This window comes from Anomaloglossus baeobatrachus, chromosome 2 (assembly GCF_048569485.1).
Source record: "Anomaloglossus baeobatrachus isolate aAnoBae1 chromosome 2, aAnoBae1.hap1, whole genome shotgun sequence".
Lineage (NCBI taxonomy): Eukaryota > Metazoa > Chordata > Amphibia > Anura > Aromobatidae > Anomaloglossus > Anomaloglossus baeobatrachus.
The window spans coordinates 299,403,849-299,431,188 of NC_134354.1; the positions used below are offsets into that span (position 1 = coordinate 299,403,849).

Genomic DNA, 27,340 nt, shown 5'->3' on the forward strand with positions numbered 1-27,340 from the left:
TGCCAGCATGGGGGGAGAAAACATGCATGCCAGCATGGGGGGGAACATACATGCCAGCATGGGGGGGGGGGGGAAACATGCATGCTAGCATGAGGAAAACATGCATGCCAGGATGGAGGAAACATGCATGCCAGGATGGGGAAAACATGCATGCCAGGATGGGGAAAACCTGCATGTCAGGATGGAGAAAACATGCATGCCAGGATGGAGGAAACATACATGCCAGGATGGGGAAAACATGCATGTCAGGATGGAGAAAACATGCATGCCAGGATGGAGGAAACATGCATGCCAGGATGGGGAAAACCTGCATGTCAGGATGGAGAAAACATGCATGCTAGGATGGAGGAAACATACATGCCAGGATGGAGGAAACATGCATGCCAGGATGGGGGGAAACATGCATGCCAGGATGGAGGAAACATGCATACCAGGATGGGGAAAACATGCATGCCAGGATGGGGGAATCATGCATGCCAGGATGGGGGGAAACAATCATGCCAGGATGGGGGAAATATGCATGCCAGGATGGGGGGAAACATGCATGCCAGAATGGGGAAAACATAGATGCCAGGATGGGGAAACATGCATGCCAGGATGGGGAAAACATACATGCCAGGATGGAGGAAGCATACATGCCAGCATGGGTAAACAAACATGCCAGGATGGGGAACAATGTATGCCAGGATGGGGAAACCTGCATGGCAGGATGGGGAAAACATATATGCCAAGATGGAGGAAACATGCATGCCAGGTGGGGAAAACATACATGCCAGGATGGAGGAAACATGTGTCGCGGGCGGGGAGGAGGGTGTCAGCACACCGCGCTCACCCCTTCTGCTCGGGTCCGGCAGTTGCTCCTGGTGGCTCGAGCCGTGGGCCGGATCCCGGGGTGTCTCGAGCGACACTCCTCGCCCGTGAGTGAAAGGGGGTGTTTGTTGGGTGTGGGGATTGTTATAGTTCGTGACGCCACCCACGGTTGTGGTGATTGCACCACCGCTGCTCAGTGTGGGGGTCCCGGGGATGGTGATGCGGAGCAGCCAGGTGTTGTGTTGCCCCTCCGTGGGTAGGGGTTGGTGATCCCGGGGCCCGGTGATGAGATGTGAAGTGTAGGGCCTGGAGGGCGCAGGGGCGCGGGGGCAGCGCTGTGCCTTGCGGCACTATGGTACTCACTCAGCCTGACACACGGACACAGTTTGTACGGTAAACCAACGGCTGGTAGGACGGTCCCACAGACGGCTGCACCTGCACTCCCGGTAGGTAACGGTGACGTTTCTCTTCCTTGCACCTACGTTGTCTGATGGTAGCGGTGGATTCCCTCCGGTTACCCGCTCCCCGACTGCAATCTGGGCCGGAGGAGCTCTACACTTTGCCCGCAGGCGCTGGCCCTGGGGAAACTTGTGCCTTGGCGGTGGCGGTGTCTCCCCGGTAATGGTCGGGCTGTTGCCGTCAATCGGGACTTGGTTGCTTGGGGATCTGCGTCCCCGTCACTGACGGATTTGGCAAATCTGGCGACTCCTAGCCTTGCCGGGGTCCGAGAGGCCCCTGCCCTGGTGCTGACTGTCCTTCGGAACACTGCTCCAGACCACCGGGCACACAGCCAACGGGGTCCTTCCAGGAACTTCCAAACGGTCCCCCTCCAAACAGTCACCGCCGTCGCTGACCTTGCTGTTCTGGCCCTACACACGGCTGGGCTCTCCGGCTTTCTTTCCTTCTGTCACTTTGCTTGCTTTCCTCCTTTACTACCTTCACTTTCACTTTGTTGTTTACTTTAGCCCCTGCCTGGGCTACTCCTCACTCCTTCCACTTCCTCCTCCCTCACTCGACTCTCCCTGGACTCTAACTGCCTGGTTACTTCCTGCCTCCAGAGTTGTGAGCTCCTTGGTGGGCGGAGCCAACCGCCTGGCCCACCCCCTGGTGTGCATCATCAACCTCTGGAGGAAGGCAACAAGGATTTCTGGTTAGCAGGTGTGCCTACCTGGAGTGTGGGGTGTGGTGGTGTTGTGACCTGTGTCCCCTGGCTTGCCCAGGGCGACACATTCCCCCTTAGCAAAATGCAGACCGTCCGCGGGCTGCCGTCCTACACCGGTTTTATTTTTCTGTAAAAGGGGTAACAAGGGTTAAGCAAAAACATAAATAACATTTTTAATCATAAACCCTTCCCAAACGGGAGGCACATTTTCTTAAACGTTGCAACGGTATACGGTCACGGTTTCCGCTCTCTCCCACCCAAGCAACCTGGCCCTGATGCTGCCCCTAAAACCCAGGCAGCACCCCTTGACCCACAGTCCAGCACAAGTCACCCGAGCGGGATCTGTCCTTCCCCTCCAGAGGGTGGCCACCGGTTCCTTTGGTGGCTGGGCCCTGGCCTGCTCTGCTCAGGGCCCTCCCTCCAACCTGCCTCTCCGGAGGCGGCATTGCGGAAACGGTAACGGTACCCAACATATTTACAAGCCACTTAACGTTTGTGGTGCCCTGCAAGTTCACGGGCTTGTCCATGGATAGTTCCCATGCAAATAAACTTAAACGGTCCCCACGGGGACAACGGTGCCGGCTCCAGCCGGTTGCTAATCACACGGTGAATCAGGTGAAGTACTCGGTCATTTTCATTTTCATCATTTCAAACTTTCAACTTTTTCAAACAAATACACAACACTCTTTTACATTTGCGGACCCCTTTCATTCATAGAACGGTCTCCCTGTACCTAAGTGGGGGTCTACCTAGGTTGGAACGGGTGGACCTTCGGGGCCCGGTGTCAGTGGTACTAGACAGTGGGGTAGAGGGAACAATCGGTTCCTCCTCCCGGCTATAGTGTGGAGCAGGCGGAGGTGCAGGGGGGCTGGGTACAGGTTCATCCCTGGGCACTGGCACGGGTTCTGGCTCACGGTTAACCGCTTCCACTACTTCTTCATCCACGGGTTGTGGGAACAGTATCACTGGAAGTATCACCGCGCCGTTCTGTGTAGGCCAGTTTGCTGGGAAGTCACCCATTACAGTGTGGATTACCTCTGCTGCCTTTTCCACTGGTGGAGAAACCGGTACTTCAGCTTCTGCTTTCAATACTGGGGGGCATTTTTTTTAGATGGTCCCGAGAAACTGTGGCCAGGGTGCCCCCTTGGTCACGACTGATCTGGTAGGTTTTCCCATTGTCCCACTCGGTGGGTTGTACGACGTAAGGGACTTGCTCCCACTGGTCATCCAGTTTGTGGGCTTTTCTCTTCCGTTTCAGCACCACATCTCCTGGCTGGAAAGGACTTGCAGGCGCCTTCTGGTTGAACCGGTGCTCTTGCTGTTCTCGACTTCGACTGAGGTTTTTCTCTACATACTCCTGGATTTGCCGGTACTGGGCCCTCCTCCGACTCTCCCACTCTGCCGTCGAAGGGAGTGCTTCCGGAGCTTCCAACCCCATCTCCAGATCCACCGGCAGGCGGCCAGGCCGAGCCCTCATCAGATACGCTGGGGTGCACTTTGTCGAGCTGGTTGGGATATTATTGTACATGTCGACCAAGTCGGGTAACTTTTCCGGCCACATGTTCCGTTCTTCCAGCGGTAGCGTCTTGAGGAGCCCCAGGACCAAGTGATTCATTTTCTCGCACATGCCGTTGGTTTGGGCGTGGTACGGAGTGGTCCGGATCTTCTTGCAGCCGTACAACTGGCAGAATTCGTGAAACACCTCTGCTTCAAAAGCCGGGCCTTGGTCAGTCAGCACCTTCTCGGGGTACCCATGAGGTCGGCAGAAATAAGCCTGGAACGCACGAGCAGCAGTTCGACCAGTCAGGTCCTTGACGGGGACTACCACCATAAATCTTGAGTAGTGGTCTACCATGGTCAATGCGTAGGTGTACCCACTTCGGCTAGGGGTGAGCTTAACATGGTCTAGGGCGACCAGTTCCAGCGGCTGATGGGTGACGATGGGATGTAACGGTGCCCTCTGGCTAGTCTCGTCCTTTCTCCTCAGCGTACAAGGACCGCACTCTCGGCACCAGGCTTCCACCGATTCACGCATCCCACTCCAATAGAACCGCTCCCTCAACAGCATCTCCAGCTTCTTCCACCCGAAGTGGCCAGCACCATCATGGTATGCCCGCAGTACAGTAGCAACATCAGCCTGAGGAACGATCAACTGGCATATTTTCTCATGGGTCTTCGGGTTGATCAGCTCACGGTACAGCCTCCCTTGGTGTAGGTAAAGCCGTTTCCGTTCTTTCCACAAGCGTTGGGCTTCGGCTGGAGCGCTAGGGTCCATTCCCATGGCGCCTTGTTCCACCAGAGTCTTGACAAGGCGGACAGCCGGCGCTTGGTCCTGGGCGTCCTGCCACTCTTGACTGGGCCGCGGGTCCAGATCCACCCTTTGCTGACATACCTGTACCCTCTCAGTAGGCGGCTGGTGAAACGCAGGCAGCTCAATCTCCTCGAGGTCGTCGTCCTCACACCCCTCTTCTGACAAATGGGGCATCTGGGAGAGTGCATCTGCATTGATGTTGACACGACCAGCTCGGTACTTTATGGTGAAATCATAGTTGGCTAACCGGGCTACCCACCGCTGCTCCAGCGCGCCCAACTTGGCCGTGTTCAGGTGAGTTAACGGATTGTTGTCCGTAAACGCGGTGAATTTTGCTGCCGCCAGGTAGTGGCGGAACCGCTCTGTGATAGCCCACACCAACGCCAACAGCTCGAGCTTGAAGGAGCTATAGTTCTCAGGGTTCCTTTCGGTCGGCCGGAGTTTTCGGCTGGCGTAGGCAATCACCTTCTCCTTTCCATCCTGGACCTGGGACAAGACCGCTCCTAGCCCCACGTTACTGGCGTCCGTGTAGAGAATGAACGGGCGCCCATAGTCAGGGTACGCCAAGACCTCTTCTCCGGTCAAGGCCGCCTTCAACTGGCCAAAGGACTCCTCATGCTTGTCCTCCCACAACAGTGGGGCTCCAATGGGTCTACCACCTTTGGTCTGTCCCGCGAGGAGATCTTGCATGGGGGCAGCCATCTTCGTGTACCCCTTTATAAAACGCCGATAGTACCCTACCAGACCCAGGAACTGCCTTACTTCCCTCACTGTGGTTGGTCTCGGCCAGCTCTGGATGGCAGTGATCTTCTCAGGGTTGGGGGCAACACCATCCGCACTCACCACATGTCCTAGATACTGCACCCTGGGTTTCAGCAGATGGCACTTCGAGGGCTTCAACTTCATCCCGAACTTGGCAAGGGACGCGAACACCTCGGCCAGGTGCTCCAGATGGGCTTCATACGTCTGGGAATAAACAATCACATCATCCAAATACAGCAGGACGGTCTCGAAGTTTAAATGTCCCAAACAGCACTCCATCAACCGTTGGAAGGTCCCGGGGGCATTGCACAGCCCAAACGGCATGCTATTGAATTCGCAGAGCCCCATCGGGGTGGTGAAGGCGGTCTTCTCCCGGTCCTCGGGGGCCACGGCCACTTGCCAGTATCCGCTCGTGAGGTCAAGGGTCGAGAAGTAGTTTGCAGTTCTCAGTGCAGCCAAAGATTCTTCAATACGAGGCAATGGATAGGCATCTTTATGGGTTATCTGGTTGATCTTCCGGTAGTCCACACACATCCGCATGGTACCATCCTTCTTCTTGACCAGTACCAACGGAGCGGCCCAGGGACTACAACTGTCCCGAATAACCCCTGCCTCCTTCATATTCTTCAACATATCTTTGGCACACTGGTAATGTGCAGGGGGAATAGGTCTATACCTCTCTTTGATAGGGGGATGTTCACCCGTGGGAATGTGGTGTTGGACCCCCTTGATCTGCCCAAAGTCTAGGGGGTGCTTACTGAAAACCTGTTCGTACTCGTGCACTACCCTGTGTACCCCTGCCCTGTGATGTGTAGGGGTATCATCAGTGCCCACATGTAGCTGTTGGTGCCACTCCTTGGTGTCCCCCTGGGGTGGGGAAGTGCTGGTGGTAGGTGGGAGTGTGGATGGACGGGCTTCCTGGATAGTGTGAGGGTCCAGGGTGAGCAGTTTGGCAATGGTGGCATACCGGGGGAGCCTGACTTCTTCCTCCCCACAGTTCAACACTCTCACAGGCACTCTCCCTTTCTTCACATCTACCACCCCTCGGGCGGCCACTACAGTGGGCCAGTGCTCGGAAGGCATGGGCTCCATCATCGCAGGGTAGTCACGCCCCTGAGGCCCTACTGCTGCCCTACACCAGATCATCATCTCACTCCTAGGGGGCACAGTCAATGGAGCAACATCCATCACTCGCACTCCACCAATCTCCCCTCCGGTTGAGCTTACATGCTGGCGGTACATCAGGGCGCGGATCTCACGCTGCACAGCCCTCTGCCGGCTCCCCGCCGCCGTGGCGGCTAGCCGTTGCAAAAGGTTCAACACATCAGCCATGCAGTGTTCCATCACATTGGTTCCCAGCACTATTTTCGGGTTATGATCACTGGGTTCATTCATGATCACAATCATGCCCTGATGTTGCAGTTCAGCTTGCCCCACTGTCATAGCCACTTCTTTATACCCCACCTGGGTCAATGGAAGTCCATTAGCGGCAATCAAATTTATACTAGGGTCTGGAGGCGCCAGCTCGTCTGTGGCCCAATACTGCTGATACAACGTGTACGGTATGGTAGTTACCTGTGATCCAGTGTCCAAGAGAGCCATCACTGGTATGCCGTCCACAGCCACGGGGATGATAGGGCGGGCCCCGACATATCGGTCTCGCCAGTCCGGGGGGCCACGGTGTTCTACTCCTGAGGATTGGCCCGGGGCCCCAGGGGTTGCTCGTTTAACGGGCACTGTCGGTAATAATGGCCCGGCTTACGGCACTTGTAGCAGATTGGAGGTCTGCTCCGCGGGTTGTTAACGCTTCTCCGCTGCATCCAGGGAACATCTTCGGGACTGTCAGTGAGCTGTATCTGCGCTGGAGGCTGGGATCTGGTCAGAGGTTGAAGTGCAGCAAGGATTTTGGCAAGGTCTCCGTCCAGGCGACGGACCTGGGCGGCCAACTCTTCGACGGTGCTGCTCGGGGCTGCAGGCATTACAGAGGTTGGCTTGGCTGAGGCCGCCATAACAGGAGCCGTCTTGACCGGCCACGGGACGGGTTCCAGAACTTCAGCAGCTAGGGGCTGTAGTGCTTTAATAGCCCGCTCCTTTAACACAGCGAAGTCCACATCAGGGTGTTCTAGGGCCCACAGCCGGAGTTGTTTACGATCCTCAGGGGACCTCATCCCCTGCGCAAATTGCTCCACTAACATCTTGTTGCTATCCGCCTCATTAATAGAGTTCACCCGCTTCAGCGTGCGGAGGGCGGTCTGCAGACGTAGAGCATAGTCCCGAATGCTATCCCCAGCTCGTTGCCGGCACTGGTAAAACTGCATCCTCAGCTCAGCTTTGGTCCAGGTCTCGAAGGCAGTCTGTAGCCTCTCGAAGATGGCGGCTACAGAGAGCCGGTCCCCCTCGGCCCAGGTCTCCGCTTCCTGCTCCGCCGCACTGGTTAACTGGCCTAGCACTATCGCCGCACGTTGCTTATCAGTCAGGGGATACAGCTCTAGCAACGGATTAAGCTTCTTCCGGAAAGCCTGTAGGGCATCCGGTTTCCCGTCATACTGCGGTAGCCAGGCAGCTCCGGGTGCATAGGGCAAGGAAAACGGCATGACCTGAGCAAGCGCGGGGGCCGCGGCACCTCCCGCCGGTACAACCGGGACTTGGGCAGGCCCATTCCCATCCGCGTGTGCCGCTGCGGCTGCGACCACCGCTCCTCCAGCGGCTCCGTCGGGCGCAGACATCTTGTTTCCGTCCCCCTTAGCTCTTTCCGGCCCCTCCTCTCTCGGGGCGGGGTTTTGGCCTTCGCACTTCTACTGCTCGAGAAGACGCTCGAGCGGGAACTTTTCGCGCCAAAGATGGCGGCTTCTGAAATTTTTCTGCCGGATGCCTCCGGCGGTAACAAGGCGCACCTCTACCTGACGGCAGAGCGGTAAGATCCTGTTCGTGACGCCAAGTTGTCGCGGGCGGGGAGGAGGGTGTCAGCACACCGCGCTCACCCCTTCTGCTCGGGTCCGGCAGTTGCTCCTGGTGGCTCGAGCCGTGGGCCGGATCCCGGGGTGTCTCGAGCGACACTCCTCGCCCGTGAGTGAAAGGGGGTGTTTGTTGGGTGTGGGGATTGTTATAGTTCGTGACGCCACCCACGGTTGTGGTGATTGCACCACCGCTGCTCAGTGTGGGGGTCCCGGGGATGGTGATGCGGAGCAGCCAGGTGTTGTGTTTCCCCTCCGTGGGTAGGGGTTGGTGATCCCGGGGCCCGGTGATGAGATGTGAAATGTAGGGCCTGGAGGGCGCAGGGGCGCGGGGGCAGCGCTGTACCTTGCGGCACTATGGTACTCACTCAGCCTGACACACGGACACAGTTTGTACGGTAAACCAACGGCTGGTAGGACGGTCCCACAGACGGCTGCACCTGCACTCCCGGTAGGTAACGGTGACGTTTCTCTTCCTTGCACCTACGTTGTCTGATGGTAGCGGTGGATTCCCTCCGGTTACCCGCTCCCCGACTGCAATCTGGGCCGGAGGAGCTCTACACTTTGCCCGCAGGCGCTGGCCCTGGGGAAACTTGTGCCTTGGCGGTGGCGGTGTCTCCCCGGTAATGGTCGGGCTGTTGCCGTCAATCGGGACTTGGTTGCTGGGGGATCTGCGTCCCCGTCACTGACGGCTTTGGCAAATCTGGCGACTCCTAGCCTTGCCGGGGTCCGAGAGGCCCCTGCCCTGGTGCTGACTGTCCTTCGGAACACTGCTCCAGACCACCGGGCACACAGCCAACGGGGTCCTTCCAGGAACTTCCAAACGGTCCCCCTCCAAACAGTCACCGCCGTCGCTGACCTTGCTGTTCTGGCCCTACACACGGCTGGGCTCTCTGGCTTTCTTTCCTTCTGTCACTTTGCTTGCTTTCCTCCTTTACTACCTTCACTTTCACTTTGTTGTTTACTTTAGCCCCTGCCTGGGCTACTCCTCACTCCTTCCACTTCCTCCTCCCTCACTCGACTCTCCCTGGACTCTAACTGCCTGGTTACTTCTTGCCTCCAGAGTTGTGAGCTCCTTGGTGGGCGGAGCCAACCGCCTGGCCCACCCCCTGGTGTGCATCATCAACCTCTGGAGGAAGGCAACAAGGATTTCTGGTTAGCAGGTGTGCCTACCTGGAGTGTGGGGTGTGGTGGTGTTGTGACCTGTGTCCCCTGGCTTGCCCAGGGCGACACACATGCATGCCAGGATGGGGAAAACATGCATGCCAGGATGGACAAAACATGCCACGATAGGGTACATTTACCAGGAAGGGGAATATTTACCAGGGTGGGGAACATTTACCAGGAAGGGGAACATGCCAGGAAGGTGGACATTTACCTGGATGGGGGTACATTAACCAGGATTGGGAACACTTACCAGGATTGAAGACATTTACCAGGAATGGAGTACATGCCGGGATGGGGGAACATTTACAAGGATGGGCAATATGTCAGGATGGGGTACATTTGCCAGCATGGGGGAATATGCCAGAATGGGGTACATTTACCAGGATGGAGGACATTTACCAGGATGAGGTATATTTACCAGGATGGGGCCATGATGAGGACAAATATACCAAAATATAGGAAATATATATCAGGATGGGGGACATGTTTACCAAGAAGTGGCCCAGGAAGGGGGACATAACTACACAATGAAAGGGGAGGGTAGCAACTCCTACGTCTTTATGGGATTTCAAGATGTTCAGACTTTGAAATGTAGATGTGGATTACACATGGGGTGAAATCTCATTGCATTCCATTCTAAAATCTCTGTCTAATATGCTGCAATTTTTTCCAGAAAGATCAATCCAACTGCTGTGTCTGGAAAGGGCAGGGGCTCAGCTTCAATGTGTGGTAAGCATGCATGAGCGTGTTACCCCCTGCTGAGGAGAAAACTGCAAAGGTAAGATTAAAATCAATTATTTACATAATAGGATTGGTTGGCACTTCGGAAAAAAAATTGGGTTTAGGGCTACAGTTTGGGCACTCGGCCTGTAAAAGGTTCGCCATGACTGCCCTAGACTGTGTTCTTCACTTGGATGGATGTTGTGAAAGGGTTTCTCTTCACCATGGAAACGGTTCTGCGATCATCCTCCACTTTTGTCTTCCATGGACATCCCGGCCTTTCTGAGTACCCAGGATTACCAGTGCGCTCTTTTTTTTGCAAAATCTACCAAACTGTTGATTAGTACTCCTAACATTTCTGCAATCTCTTTGATTGATTTCTTCTTTTTTTCAGCCTGATGATGGACTTTTTCTCTTCCATTGAGAAGTCTTTTGGCCTCATGTTGTGGGTTCACAGCAGCAGCTTCCGAATGCAAATGCCACACCTGGAATCAACTCCACACTTTTACCTGCTTAATTGATGATGGAATAACAAGGGAATAACCAATGCAGCCCATTAAAGGGAACCTGTCACCAGATTTGGTGACTATTAGCTGCGGCCACCACCAGTGGGCTCTTATATATAGCATTCTAACATGCTGTATATGAGAGTTCAGACCGCTGTGTAGAATGTAAAAATCACTTTATAATACTCACCTAATGGGCAGTGCGATGCAGACCGGTCAGATGGGTGTCTCCGTTCTCCGGGTCCAGCACCTCCTCTTTCGGCTATCTTTGTCCTCCTCCTTCTGAATCCTGGGTGTATGACGCGTCCTATATCATGCACACTAGCCGGCATTGAGGTCCCACGCAGGTGCACTACAATACTTTGATCTGCCCTGCTCAGGGCAGATCAAAGTGTGCCTGCGAAGGACCTCAATGCCGGCTAGTGTGCATGATATAGGACGCGTCATACACCCAGGATTCAGAAGAAGAAGGACAAAGATAGCCAAAAGACGAAGCGTCGGACCTGGAAAACGGAGACACCCATCCGACCGGTCTGCACCGTACTGCCCGTTAGGTGAGTATTATAAAGTGAATGTTACATTCTACACAGCGACCTGGGCTCTTGTATACAGAATGTTAGGATGCCGACAAGCTTTTTGGACATGAAATGTCATTTTCCAGGAGAAATTAACACCTGTTAATACTACCAAAAGTACCAATACCTGTTTTAGTAATCACAGTATCACTGTGCTTGATTGGCCAGCAAACTCACTTGACCTAAACATCATAGAGAATCTATGGGGTATTGTCAAGAGGAAGATGAGAGACAACAAGGCAGACGAGCTGAAGGCTGCTATCAAAGCAACCTGGGCTTCCATAACACATCAGCAGTGCCACAGGCTGATCGCCTCCATGCCACGCCGCATTGATGCAGTAATTCATGCAGAAGGAGCCCCGACCAAGTGTTGAGCGCATTTACTGTAGATACTTTTCGAGTTTAAAATCATTTTTTCAGTTGGTCTTATATAATATTCTACTTTTCTGAGATAATGACTTTTGGGTTTTCATTGGCTTTAAGCCATAATCATCAACATTAACAGAAATAAACATTTGAAATAGATCACTTTGTTTGTTTTGTTATGACTGTATATAATATATGCATTTCCCTTTTTGTATTGAATTAATGAAATAAATTACATTTTTGATATTCTAAGTTATTGAGATGCAACTGTACACTCAAATTGTGTTTTGCTACCACGCACTGACTGTGAACTTTGACATGTCATGTGCCTCCTTGGCGCTAAAATGCAACTATCATGGTAGCACAAGTCATACCTTAAAACAATTCAAAATAAATAACGACAACAGAATGAATCTAATGAAAAATGGCCGTGATGGTTTATTAAGAGTTTCATAAATTAACAAACCAAATACTCAACTTTAGATATAAATAATCAACTCTTATACTCCGTTAAACCAATTATAACTATTCTACAAGTCCATTTTAATCAAATTAAGCCAATCCACCCAGCAAGCTGGGTGATTTTCCCCTCTAATAATACATCACGACGAAATGACGCTTTTTCTTCATCCCATGGGAGGGAGGGTGGGCGCTTCTTTCTTCAGTCAGCTGGAACTGCACAGCTGACCACGAACACCTGCTTACATACACAACTGTTCCCGCACTTTTTCTCCTCAGCCAATCAAATCTCCATAAAAAGAGCACGCAACAGCTGGATAAAACCGGATAAATCCAGCTGTCCGCGTTACCAGCTGTTTAGCCACCACATTTAAAAACATTAAAACTTAGCATCCCGAACTGCAAAAAATTCAATCCCAGGATGCCTGTGCGACCATGTAAACCCACCACTATTCGCTATGTGTGTTTATACATGGTAGCACAAGTCATACCTTAAAACAATTCAAAATAAATAACGACAAGAGAATGAATCTGGTGAAAAATGGCCGTGATGGTTTATTAAGAGTTTCATAAATTAACAAACCAAATACTCAACTTTAGATATAAATAATTAACTCTTATACTCCGTTAAACCAATTATAACTATTCTACAAGTCCATTTTAATCAAATTAAGCCAATCCACCCAGCAAGCTGGGTGATTTTCCCCACCCGGACAGGCCCAGCAAGGCGTGCCCCCCCCCCCACAAAACCACACAGCCATTTTTCAATTATTGATTGCAAACCAAGATTAAAAATATCCGTACCTATCTCTGACAAATGGACCCAATCTTGCCTAAATAAACCAGGAGTAAATCCTTCAAGGTCCCTATGCCTATATGTGAACCCACCTAATAATTTTACAAATTTTTCGAGGTCCCTGTTAACCCTTTTTCGGATTTTAGACAAGAATTGTAATCCATCTGCATTCCAAATTAACCGTGGAATTATTTCCGAGACCACTAAACATGTATTAGGGAAATAACTTTTAATAGCTAAGAGATCCCTATGCATTTCCCATAACAACTTGACTGTTATATGCTTGCCAATATCGTTCCCGCCGAGATGAATAATCATCAACTCAGGGGAAGGATAATACAACAATAACTTTCTTTCCCTCCCAGCTAGCTGAGACCAAGACATCCCCCTATAACCGAACCATAAAACTTGAATAAAGTCCATATCAAAAGACAGATTTTCCGTATATGTTCTCTGACTCGCCCTCTTCTGAGCCCAATGGATATAAGAATGTCCCAAAATCCAGATGGTTATTGGGCCTGAAACAATGAACAACCATTAACATAATAAATCAGGTCTGATATACGATATAAATCTCCCAGAGTCCCAACGGCCTAACGCTTTAATGTTATCCTCACTTAAACCTAAACCTGCAGCTACTGTAGCTGCCCCTATTCTGAATGAATGCGACAAAATGTTACACTTACCCATATTCAGTTTAAACAAGCATTTATTCAGCATACTGTTAAATTGGAAGCTTGTGGCAGGATCGCCTGTCGCATGTACCAACAAAGGCCCCTTACCTACCGTACCTGAAGCCAATTTCGCACATTGTTAAAGGGACAAATAGCTGCATTACCCAAAGGATTCAATTGAACTAATGACCCTTTACCTAACTGATCAGTCTTGGATCTTCTAATATTAATTAACAGTTTATTGTCTGATATTAACACATCCTCTACATTTAAACCAGCCGGCTAACTCTTAAGCGGGCTTTACACGCTGCGACATCGCTAATGCGGAGTCGTTGGGGTCACGGAATTTTTGACGCACATCCGGCCGCATTAGCGATGCCGTTGCGTGTGACACCGATAAGCGATTTTGCATCGTTGCAAAAACGTGCAAAATCGCTAATCGGCGACATGGGGTCCATTCTCAAAAATCGTTACTGCAGCAGTAACGAAGTTGTTCCTCGTTCCTGCGGCAGCACACATCGCTGCGTGTGACGCCGCAGGAACGAGGAAGCTCCCCTTACCTGCCTCCCGGCCGCTATGCGGAAGGAAGGAGGTGGGCGGGATGTTACGTCCCGCTCAGCTCCGCCCCTCCGCTGCTATTGGGCGGCGGTTCAGTGACGCTTCAGTGACGTCGCTATGACGCCGCACGGACCGCCCCCTTAGAAAGGAAGCGGTTCGCCCGTCACAGCGACGTCGCCGGACAGTTAAGTATGTGTGACGGCTGTTGTGCGACACGGGCAGCGATTTGCCCGTGTCGCGCAACAGATGAGGGCGGGTACCCACACTAGCGATATCGGGACCGATATCGCAGTGTGTAAAGTAGCCTTTACTCTCACTCAATAATTCACCAACCCGTAGTGCGGCAAAAAACATTACTGTGAATGCAGTTTGAAACAAACAGGTTTCAAACTCATTCCTGCATACCGACTTTAACACTTCCCACAGTTTATATAATAATTCGATAGACACGGGTCTCCTTGTGTCCGGCTGGAAGTTCGCTTTTTTTAATCCTTTTAGAACCTGTGCAATTGGAAATAAACTGCTGAGAGGCGGACTACCGCCAAGTTTCAAGAAAAATGAAATGCCAGCAATCAACCTGGCTAATGCAGAATAGGAGACCCCGTCCTCGAGCAGTTCATTCACAAACTGTAATGCTGCAACAGCATTTGTTGTGTAAGGATTAAAGCCGTTATAATTACAAAATTTTAACCACTTATCCCATGCCCTTGAATAGCCAGCCCATGTGCTGTTTGCCAACGACCCTTTAATAAGCCTTGGAATTAATCCCATAAAATGTCCCACAAATGTGCTGGGCAAAGTGTGTTGTCTAATTCCGCCTCTGGGCATAGCCGATGAAACTCGTCCCACTGCTGACGAGAAAGAGAGTCAGCCGTAACATTAGACTTACAAATAACATGTGTAGCTTTTAGCCAAATATTAAGATTGAGACAACATAAGACAATCTGCCTCAAAATCCTGACTGTCCACCTACATTTAGACCCGAGTGTGTTAATGCAGAATACCACTCCTTGATTATCGGAAAACAGCCTTATCCTTCTGTTAGCTAAATGCCTACCCCAAAGAACCAGAGCCACTAATACCTGAAACAACTCTAAAACTATGCCATTCTTAGTCACCCCATTTCTAACCCAAGACTCATGCCATGACTCTGCAGACCAATACTGTCCTAACATCACCCCATACCCAACATTGTCATCTGAATCCGAAAAAAGAGACAAAGCATCAGAAGAACAAAACTCCTCCTGCCAACAACTGATCCCATTGAAATTATCCAAGAATTCTAACCATACACCCAAATCATCTTTCATATACTTTGTTACCCTGATATGACATCTGGGAGACTTAACCCCTTTTGTTGCTTCATACAGGCTTCTGGAAAAAAACTCGTCCCATAGGGATGATTCTAAGACTAAAATTTAACAATCCCAACAATGTCTGTAATCTACTTAACGTAGTTTTTTCCTTTCCAAGCAATTCCGTTACCAATTCTTTCAGTTTCAAGATTTTTTCCACTGGCAGCCTGCATTCCATTCTATTAGAATCAATCAAAATGCCAAGGAACTCCAAACTACAAGGGAAAACTGTTTTTTCCTCAGCTAAGGGGATACCAAACAGTCCACTCAATGAACTTAGAAAGCAGATCATGACAAACATCTGAACCACATTCACCTACAAACAAGAAATCGTCTAAATAATGAACTATACCACCTGCTGGTAACTCAAACTCCACAACCCATTGCAAAAATGACGAGAATGCCTCAAAATAATAACAAGACATTGAAAACCCCATGGGCAGACAGCGGTCAAAATAAAATTTTTCTTCAAACGCAAAACCAAGCGAATTAAAACCGCAGGGGGCAACTGGCAACAACCGAAATGCCGATTTAATGTCCGATTTCGCAAGCAAAGCGTTCTTACCAAAACGCCTCAGTAAATCTACCGCCATGTCAAATGATGCGTACTTCACTGACGCCCTGTCTGCCTCTATCTCGTCATTCAAGGACAAACCTTCAGGATACGACAGGTGATGAATCAACCTATAATTCCCAGACTCTTTCTTTGGAACCAAACCCAAAGGCGATACCCTAAAATTAACAAACGGCGCCGTATCAAACGACCCCGCTACCCTACCTGCTTCAACTTCCTTAAATATCTTTCCTCTCACTATCTCTCTATTTTCATTAACAGAACACAAATTATCAAACATAGCACAACCCAAACCTCTAAATTCTGGAACCGGAAAACCAAACCTAAACCCATTCCAGACAACACTACGCTTCTCCCTGTCTGGAAATATTTCTAACCATGGCTGCATTTTTACCAACTTCACTGGTGTCTGCGCTTTTTGAAATATGTTCCTTTGTGTTGTGTAACTGTTGGCTAGCTTGATTCTGCTTTTTAAAACATTTCATCATAGAGTGCGCTCCGCCACAAAATGAGCACTCGTGCCGAAAATGACAATTGTTTAACCATCGACACGCCGACTCATTGAAGGCGAAGCACACTCCCTTCTTAACTGTTTGATTCGGTGTTTGTCTCAGTCCAGCATTCCTCTGTGGAAGCATTAGATTGAGCCATAAACCGACATCTTTTAAACCCCATACCATATTATGAGGAACCGCCATCTTCTGGCGAAACGATTCATCATAACTTAACCATGCCATACCGCCAAAATTGCGGTATGCCTCCAATATTATGTCTAAATGCTGAAAGAGCCCACTACATAGCTCTGGACGTTTTTCGCCAAGAACCGCAGCATATATTGCAAATGCTTGAACCCAATTGTTGAATGATTTATACGCCTTCCTACCCTCCAAATCTTGCCTCTCATCCCTTTTTTCCAATCTATGCTGCTATTCTTTATTAAAGGGCAACAAGGAGAACAGATCAATGAACTCCCTATTCCAAATTTTTTCTTTTAAGGAAGCACTCAAATGAAAACCTAGAGGAGATATTTCACACGTGAGTGCCTCCTTAAAACAACTATCAGGCACCCCTGAAGGTCTGTCTTTGCACAAATCAGACCCCACGGGGGCCTTACCCACTCTTTTATCCCTACTCTGTAACACTGCCATTACAGTATCACTAACTAAATCCCTAAACTCACAATTACCATAATCAAATAAATTACTCAATGAATTAGTCCTTGCTGCCTTGCTGCCGAGCCTGGTCTTCTCCAATCAGATCCGCGTTGGGGGCCGCCTCCTGGATCGCGATGCCGTCCTCACTTTCATCCCTCCGATGCCCCATCTCTGGCGGGCCGCTGCATCCTGCTGCCGCAGGCACATTGCCTGCCCAGACCCTGAGCGCCGCCGCTGCCCCATTACCACTCTTTTGCATGGGCAGCGGCGGGCCACTCCGATCTCTACAACGGCCACGCTCACCAGTCACCGCCATCATCTTCCAGTCGGCGCGGACTGATGACGCGCCGCTTCCTCTTGTTGACGCAATGTCCGTCCCCTTCTGCTGACGACACCGATCTCGCGATAACTTCTCCTCCTCCTTCCGGCTCAGCGGCGTCTTCCTGCTTGACTTCTTCCGTGATGACAGCAGCGGAAGTGAGTAAACCTCCCGCCGACTCCTCTTCCTCGGCAGGCTTTTGATTGAAGCGACCTCTCCGATTAGCGCGACGTCTTCTTCACCGCTCCCATCTTCCTTCCTCGCCGCCATATCCTTTTCTGGCTCGGGTATTGGCGCCGCTACAGAGAGGCAAGCCCGCAGCCAATCCTCGCCGCCTTCTTGTCCCGCTCTCCGCACCAGCTCCTGCACCAGCTCATCCATGCTTCTTTATTCAGTCAGCTGGAACTGCACAGCTGACCACGAACACCTGCTTAAATACACAACTGTTCCCGCACTTTTTCTCCTCAGCCAATCAAATCTCCATAAAAAGAGCGCGAAACAGCTGGATAAAACCGGATAAATCCAGCTGTCCGCGTTACCAGCTGTTTAGCCACCACATTTAAAAACATTAACCCTTAGCATCCCGAACTGCTAAAATTCAATCCCAGGATGCCTGTGCGACCATGTAAACCCACCACTATTCGCTATGTGTGTTTATACAACACCTTTATAAGCTAGATGTTGTCGGTACGTGTATATTGTGGATGTTCCTGAAGAAGAAGCCTTAGAGCTTTGAAACAAGTAGAAATAAACCACTTCCATCTAATGATGTGTCCTGGATCCTTTGCTATAGAGGTCTCTTCACGGCAGCGCAGAGTGAGCGCGTTTTTCCATCAGCTGCTGATTTTCTGTACCGCTGTATACATTGTGTATCTGCAGCAGCCCTCATATAGACTCATATTGTTGTGTCATACACAACTCTCACAGGTGAGCGTATCCAGTGGATTACTATAGCCTGCCAGTCAGATAAGACCCTATTGCGCCTTTCTATCCACAGCATTGTGTTCATAAGAAAATGATGTACCATTTACACTGGTTTGTGCAAGTGCACCATTAGTTTCAATGCATATCTAAATGAAGTAAAATATTTTTATCAGCTTCTTAAAGACTTTGTAAATGGGAGATGCGGGACTAAGGACATTGCTAAACATCAGTGCTGGTCAGTCCCTGATGGTGAAAAATAGCATGAAAGAGATATTATTCAGAATCTTAGGGAAGACTTTTTGGAACTATTGTACATGAATGAATGGGTTAAAAATGTATATTTTTGTTGCGTTTTTAAGCGAAGAACATAATCACATAAAAATAATCATGGAACTATGTATACTTGTCGTTTTGCTGCACTGTTGGTGTTGGTTGAAAAGTCTTTGTGTTTCCACGTGTTTTTTTGTTTGGATTACTTGTTTTTTCATCTTTCTTCTCTTCTCGTCCTGGCAGTTTGGTGGATGACAGATGTGTTGTGGAGCCTGCCGCAGGAGATCTGGATAACCCACCCAAAAAATTCAGAGGTGAGAATGACACGCAGACTGTGTTAAGAATGATTTGTCATTGTTATAAAATTTCAGTGTGAAAATGGTATGCCTAAATACATAGCTCTCACGACTGATGGAGGTTGCGGATATTTTATATGTTGACCCACGCAATATGGACAAATATGTTTGGATACACTCCTTAAATTCTCAATTCAGGCTTTCATTCCCATTGTCGCTGGTGTAATCCAGCCCCCAACCATGCAGTCTACCTTTACTGACATTTGTAATAGAATTGCTTGTTCTAAAGAGCTCAATGAATTTCAGGGTGTTATTTCTACAAGTCTGTTCCCTCCTAAATAGTCCACAATGAATTGTGAGTGGTTTTAGTGAAAGGTGCAAGCATTTAGGAAATACAAGTCAGCTACAAAGTGGAGAGCACGTAACTCTACATAGCGGGTTCACCGAGTGCAGAGGCGCATATTGTATAGTCATCAAAGGTCTCGTGACTCAATAACTGCAGGGCTACAAACCTTCTCTGACAGGTGCACCACCACAAGTATGCTGTAGAAGCTTTATGGCATGGGTTTTCCTGGCCGAGCAGCCTCGCATCACCAAGCAAAAATGCAAGCATTAGATAGAGTAGTAGAAAGCATGTGGCCACTGGACTCTGGATTTCTTTGAAATGATGAATTACACTTCTCTATCTGGCATCCTGATGGACTTGTCTGGGCTTAGTGAATACCAGGAAATCGTTACTTCCATGAATGAAAAAGGATGTTATCACTTGGCGTCGCTGCTTTCATTTACCATAGCTTATGTCACCAAAGTCTCCTGATGATGTCCTGTTTCAGGGGGTGATTGAGAAGTTACCTTAGTGATAGACTTCTTCTGTGCCCACTGACGACAGCATTAGTAATCGTTGACACTCTTTTGTGCCTGCTGCCTACATCTTCAGTTGCCGCCACCATTGTCCCTGCTACTTACATCGCTGCCTTTTTCCCTGAAATGAAACGTCATCAGAGAGCAGCACTGTTGTCACTTATTCTGATTATGATGATTCATTTGAGGTCAGTGATGGAAGCTGTGGGATGACACTGCTGTCACTGACCATGCTTCTATCACTGCCCCCTGATGACATTTCATTTAAGAGAATGAGGCTGTGGTGTGAAAAGTATGTTTTGTAGTGGTGTTGACTGAAGATGTGGGAACTTTGATGACAGTCACTGAAGATGTTGTGGACAGAACTATGGTGGTGGCCACGGGACCTTTTCCATTACCGCCCTAATTCCCTCATCAGGGGGGTGACACTGACAGAAGCTGTGGTAAATGGCCGGAGCACCACCTCCTGATGATGCCTTGTTTCGTGGGGGTGATAGAGGCTGCAGGAAAGTGACTGCATGGCTATCCTCCTGTGATGTTATGTTTGAGAATTCCCTCAATTGAAACATCACAGGAAGTAAAGAAAAATAATCACATACAATATATGGAATAGCAGGGTAAGGAGAATGGTACAGAATTTTGTAATAAAGCAAATTACCAAAGTGGTTGGGTTTACAGATGCATATTTATAAAGGGAATTGTAGGTATCAGACAACCTCTTTACCATCACTGTATTCATTATCTCTCATACTTTTTTTGATATAGGTAATGTACATTTCTTTTCTGCCTCTTATTCAACTTTCCCTTTCCACTCACTTTTTCAATAGACTGCCTGTTTAAGGTCTGTCCCATGAACAGATACTCCGCTCAGAAGCAATATTGGAAGGCTAAGCAGGCTAAACAGGAAAAAGAAAAGATTTCAGATGTCCTTCTTCTGCAGAAGCTTCAGGTAACATGTAAACGACACTATAAGCAGCGCGACACAAGGAAATTACCTTAACAAACTTCCTTACATCTGTTATGTTGAGGCAACTAATAAAGGGGGATTAATAGAACAATATTTGCCCAAGCTTTTCATGTAATGTGCTCGATGGTAGACACGTCCAGAGACGCTGCAGGCCATACTATCATGTTTAGGCCATGTAGCATGCTCACAGTAGCATAAGCAACATGCAGCCTGACATCTGCTCCTTTGTTGTGATGAAAAACGGCTCAATTTCATATTCTCTCATGACGGCCGCTTCACAGCACTGCCCATGTGGTCTCCAGACCAATCTCCATCTATCATTGCATCCAAGACAAACTTATCGCTGTAGAGGAAAGAGCACTTGTAACTGGACGTTTGGCTCGCAGTCCAATGTCATGCAAATGCTTTCTGATGGATTGTATAGACACTCTTTTACACCTTCGTCTTGGTATGTGATGTTTAATTACATCTGCAGGACAGAATGGATAACTACGTACTATTCTACAAATCTTTCCACACCACGTGGGCAATGCCATGCCTTCACAAGGGAACATATAATGGTTCCACTTCTGGGATTATAATGTGGGTGTCTTCATTTTAGTTACACTAACATCTTGGCGTTACACTGGTTTGGTCATGGAACCTGTGGTACAACCATTACTCCAAGGTGTCACTGGTACTGTTTTTCCATACAACATTGCCAGGCCGCATGTTGCTTGTGCTGCTGTGAGCATGCTGCCATGTCCTGCAGCATCTACGGACTTGTTTGCCAGTGAGCACATCTGGGACGTTATTGGTCTGCAATTGCAAAAGGAACTGCCAGCAGCAAATCTCGATGATTTGTGTACTCAAATGCATTCAGCATGTCACAGCAGTCCTCTGACAACTATTAATAAGTTACTGACAGCAGCCAAGGCATGTAAGTCCAAGTATGTCTTTGCATTGCAGTTTTTATCACTTGTATATCATTAATATGTCTATCGATCGTGTGATTTTAATAATTTCATGACTTTTCCTTTTTGGGATTGCAATTTCAGAGTTGAGGAGTGCATGTTTGGCTTTAGGGAATGTGAAAACAACATGCAGGATTTGAAAGTACACCATAGGGAAAGCAGATAGGTCTCATAAAGCCATGCTGTGGTTTATTTCAAGACTATGAACTCTGGAATTTGTGGGCATTATAACATCTTTATATAGTGCCACATAAATCCTCATTTTCTGGCCCCACTGAAAACACTACCAGGACTATGTGCTGTCCCCGCATCAGCAGCCTGCCGCTGCTGCTCGGAACTTGATCCGCGGTGGCTTGAGGGGTCTCCGGACCCGGGGGTCGGTGTCGCGCGGCCACTCGGAATAAAGGGGGTTATTTACAGGGGATTGTATGGACAGTTCGTGACGCCACCCGTGGTACGTGGTAAGATGGAGTACTGCTGCAATGGGGAGTACCCGGTGGCGATGGTGTGGGCAGCCAGATGTTTAACCCCTCCACGAGTTAGGGGGATGCATCGGGACTCGGTGTAGGTGACAGGGGGGTGCCATTGGGAAGGTTAGGGATCACTTAAGTACTAACTCAGTCCAATAACGCTGACACTGACAACCGTGGTAAACAAAGTTCTTGACATCGCTGCAGCAGGGAGGGAGCACGCCTGGATCCCGTGCCCATTGGTGTTGCTTGTTAGCCTGTGGCCTTTTCCGTGGCACCTTCTAACTGGTCCCTTTAGCATAGAACTATTGGGTCCCGCTCACCAGTGTGGCTAACTGGATGAGCTTGCTCTCAGGGTTCACGCTTGGGATTTTATGGACTATGTATTGGGAAAGTCCTATCCCCCTCGTTGCGCTAGTACCGATTTTGGAGCGGGTGGAGAACGAATCTTGAAGGCTCCGTCCTCGTCGGGTAAATTGTCAGGACGCCTGAAGCTCCTTCCTGACCTAGGGTCCACGTACCCTGTTGTGCCCTGGCCCCTGCCCGGTGATGGCACAAGGCCGCCGGCTGTCCTCCTCGACAGTCCGTGCCCCTTGTCACGATCCCCTGCGACCGGGGTCCAGCTCCTACCAGGCCCAGACCAACTTCTGCTACCTAGTAGCCTCAAGGAGCCCAGCTCCTAACTTCTCCTCTTGAGAGTCACTTCACAACTCACTTGTGACCTCTCCTCTTGAGAGTCACTCCTCAACTGACTGTCTGCTAACACTCCTGACCTCCCCTTAACCAACCCCCCAAGTGGGCGACCCTATTCCCTTCAGGTCAGCCACTGGTGTGTCTGGTGGGTGTGGTGCAGAGTGTTCCTAGGATTTTGATTAGCTTGTTCTTGGCAACACCAAAGGTCAGGGACCCGTAACCAAGGAGGAGGTGGATATCGTACAGGAGGGCAGATTGCACAATACCCTGTGACAACCTGCTTGGCCAGGGCTTCACAACTACTCTAGCTACTTATTTCCACTATAAAAACACATAATTGTTTATTAATATTTATTAAAACATTGTATACTTGAAGTCACTCCAATTTATTTTCTGTCTTTTTTGTGTAGTTGTTTAATATTTGTATGTCAATTTGGCTAACAGCCACCTCTTCTGCCTCCTCTATGTACATGCATGTGTTTAGGACAGGGAGAGGGAGTAGACCACCAGATATGCCTAACTGTTACACCTCGTGGCTCTCCTGTGGCAAGGAACGAGACAGTCTCCTTGCCTGCCACGAGCGCTCCTGCTCCGCAGCGCCGAAGGTCTGCCAGACTGCGCAGAGTGCAGGAGAAACCTCCTCAGAGAGGCAGCACAAGGGTGACACCTAGTGGTACTCCTGTTGCAAGAAATGAGGCGGTCTCCCATTCCTTGCCTGCCACAGCTCCTCCTGCTCAGCAGCCTCGAAGGTCTGTGAGGTTGCGCAATGTGCAGAGATTTGCTGCTCAGGGAAGCAGTGAGACTCCCGTTATCTCTACACATTGTGAGACCGAGGATCCCGCCTCTATTTCCCAGAGGCAGGAGGGTGAGCATGTGCTATGCTTGGTGGATCCTGATTCGCCCACTGACGTCACACGGCTTGATGACAAGGCTGGTGACGTGGTGAATCCTGACTGGCCAGGCTGGGATGTCGTGGATCCTGATTGGGTCAAGTCCGTCATCTCCGCCTCGCGCCCGCCCTTGGCTGGAGCTACACCTCCTTAAAAGCTCCTCCTGCCATCATGGCGGCGCGCGACCGTCCTTCTATGTTTGGATGTCTGGCAGCGTGCTGCCACGCCACTGCTCAGGCATTATCTTCTGTGGGCTTGGCCCTTGCTGCTTAGGCAGCACCTGGTTTGCAGGCCGTGTCCCTGCCTTGCTGCTCCGGCAGTAGCTCCTTCTACAGGCCGTGTTCCTGTCCCAGGTGAGCTCCTCGAGTCTCCACTGGACTCACCTGGTTATTGAAAGCACACGTGCGTGGGCACCTCTGTGCTACCCTCGTGCCATATTCTCGTGACTTCCACTGGCACACGTGCGTGGGCACCTCTGTGCTTCCCCGTGCAACAGGTACACCGAGCCGTGTGATCCCTGCCATACAACCCTCACGGGTTAGGGCAGATCGGTGTACATAGATCGTCTGTGACATTCCAGACGATCGCTAGCAGCAACCCGCTCACTCTTCACCCACCATAGCAGCGGTCCCTTACACCGCACAGTGGACCTTGACCGGCGGAAGCTGTCCATTCCCCATCTTGGCACGCTTCCCTGGGTCCCCCTCGTAACACCTAACAGCCCATTATTTCACCTGGGGAAGAAAAGGAAGGGTGTGTTGAAATAAACTGATGAAATCTTTCTTTCCCCAACATCTGCTGGAGAAAAATTGGAACCCTGGCACACAGATTAGATGTTTGTCCGATCACATGGGAATTTGCAAGATTGACTGTCATTTTCCAATGTGTATGTCCAGCTTAAGTCAAACATGAAGCTGGCTTTAGTTTGTACAGACGCTCATCGTGTGGACGAGCATTGTATTTGATGGTGAACTCTCGGTTTATGTCCTCTTATTTGCAGCATGCAGCAACACTGGAGCAAAAACAAAATGACACCGAGAATAAGAAGGTTCATGGTGAAGTGGTGAAATATGGCAGTGTCATCCAGGTAAGCTTAGTTCTCTGCCGTGTTAGACAGCTCAGTTCATTGTTTCTGATTGCGTAAAGGAATCCTTTTCTTTGAGAAGACCGTCCTCATAGACGTCAATTTTCAATACAACTTTCATTGTTTTTTTCTAAAAAGTTTTTACTGTATGGAACAATATTATTAGCTATGAGGGCTTGGGAGCATTTGGCCTTTATTTTACCCATACCCACGCGCTTCCAGCATGTTTCAGTGAGCCGGTGGCAGGCATCTTTCCATTATCTTTAGATAGAATGAAAGGTTTGTACATTTTGAAATTCCTTTTTTTCGTTTGACATTTTGCATCAGGAGAGAATTGTGACATGCCCCATAATTTAGATGGTAGAATGGGGGGGTTTGGGTGGTATTCATCTATTGTGTGAGGCTACTTTATAGCGGCTTAATACCATAAGAGCAGTTGCTATAGTTTACACATGAAAGATATACTTTAATAACTATGTGTCTGTCTGATGTTTCCATCTTTCTTCCATACTTTATTATAGCTCCTTCATATGAAAAGTAACAAGTATCTTACTGTGAATAAGCGCCTTCCTGCGCTGCTGGAAAAGAATGCCATGCGCGTTACACTCGATGCAACTGGAAATGAGGGGTCCTGGCTTTTCATCCAACCCTTTTGGAAACTGCGCAGTAATGGAGACAATGTAAGGAAATCCCTGAAACATACAACGGGCTCAGCAAACTACTAAATAAACTAGATAGAAAAAGATACTTGCAGGATGTAAAATGTGATTTTCAAAACCTCAAAATATTGAGGAAAAATACTTTATCCTCCTATTTTACTTCATTGATGAACAGTGGTGTACACCTAATGGCGACAGACCACGCGGGTGCTATGGTGCATCGTATTTTCAACTGTATCAGCATTACAGATGGCAATATAGTTGAAAGCAATGATGAAAGAGGGAGTGTTCAGCTGACGCTCCCTCCTCCATCATTCTCCCGCTATGTGTGCACTCTGAGATCTCAGCGCAACGGGTGCAATGATGTCAGTACTGCGCGCCCGCTGTGCCAAGATATGCAGGGCTGCAGACCTCTCACCAAGGAGACCAGAGCAGCAGGAGAAAGAGGAAAGTTGAGTTTTTTTTTTTTTCTTTTTTAAGGTCAGTGAGTACAATAGTGAAGGACTATGGGGGTGATGTATAATATATGGAGGGCAATGGGGTGTGCATTATAATACTGTATATGGAGGACTATGAGCGTGCATTATAATATATGGAGGACTATGGGGGTGCATTATATTGTTTGGAGGACTAAGGGTGAGCATTATAATAAATGGAGGACTTTTTGGGTGCATTATATTGTTTGGAGGACTATGGGGTGCATTATATTGTTTGGAGGACTTTCGGGTGCATTTTAATATAGGGAGGACTATGGTTTTGCATTTTATTATATGGAGGACTATGGGGGTACATTATACTACTTGGTGTACTATAGGGTGAATTATAATATATGGAGGACTCTGGGCGCGCATTATAATATATGGAGGACAATGGGTGTGCATTATATTGTTTGGAAAACTATGGGAGAGCATTATAATATATGGAGGACAGTGGGGTGCATTGTAATATGTGGTGTAATATGCTATTTGGAGGACTATGGGGGTATATTAGACTGTTTTGAGGACTATGGGGGTGTATTATGCTATATGGCATTGCATTATATCATATATGGAGGACTATTGTGGTGCATTATACTGTATGGAGGTCTATGGGGTGCATTATAATATATGGAGGACTATTGGGGTGCATTATATTGTTGGAAGACTATGGGGTGCATTATAATGTATGGAGGACTATAGGGTGCATTATAATATATGGAGGACTATGTGGGAGTATTATAATACATGGAGGACTATAATGGCACATTATACTATTTGGTTGTCTATGTGGGTGCATTATACTGTTCTGAGGACTATAAGAGTGCATTATAATATATAGAGGACTATGCGGGTGTATTATAATATTAGAACCTTTGCTATGTGGCCCCATGATTTTTATTTACGCCTCTAGTAATGTAGTCATGCTATTGTCCTTTGCTCTCGTGGTAGAGGTGCAGGACTCTCTTGCCTACTGGTAGATGAATACCTGTTAAAAGATCTTTGTAGGCTTAAAGAGACAAACTTATAAGGATCTGTACAGTAAAATAGGTAAAACAACCTATTATACTGTACTTTATTATACAAGTATACACAATATTTTTTAGGACCACATATACCATACTGTATAGTTGTTTTTTTTAGACTATAAGCTGCACCTTTTAACAAAAGAAATCTTGCTACTCTTTCTATGTGTGCTGATATAGCAGTGCTGTCAGTGTGTGTTGATATTACTGAGCTGTGTGTTAATATAGCTGCGCTGTGAGCTATATAAACTGTATGTGTTGAAGTGGAGTTGTGTGTATTACAAAGTGTATATAGCAGAGGTGTGTATGTATGTATTTATAGCAGAGGTGTGTGTGTGTGTGTGTGTGTATATAGCAGAGGTGTGTGTATGTAGCAATGCTGTGTGTATAAAGCAGAGATGTAGTGTGCATGTAGCAGTGCTGTGTATATGTGTGTCCTGCAGAAAGTGTACATAATGTGTGTGCTGTAAAACTATATGTGTGTAATAGACATGCTGCAGAGATCTATCTCCATATTCTACCCTAGTGCCATTGACCCCTCAACTTCTTA

At 48.7% G+C, this 27,340-nt stretch overlaps 1 protein-coding gene across 2 annotated transcripts in view; it reads left to right on the forward strand.

Moving 5' to 3' along the window:
• Positions 1-27,340, forward strand: part of ITPR3 (inositol 1,4,5-trisphosphate receptor type 3) — a 483,832-nt gene that overhangs the window by 72,828 nt on the left and 383,664 nt on the right. For both annotated transcript variants that reach the window (XM_075335858.1, XM_075335859.1), the window contains exons 2-5: positions 18,660-18,730; positions 20,401-20,522; positions 24,547-24,633; positions 25,152-25,310. In XM_075335858.1, the coding sequence (XP_075191973.1) occupies positions 18,660-18,730; positions 20,401-20,522; positions 24,547-24,633; positions 25,152-25,310 (439 nt within the window). The remainder of the gene's footprint in view (positions 1-18,659; positions 18,731-20,400; positions 20,523-24,546; positions 24,634-25,151; positions 25,311-27,340) is intronic.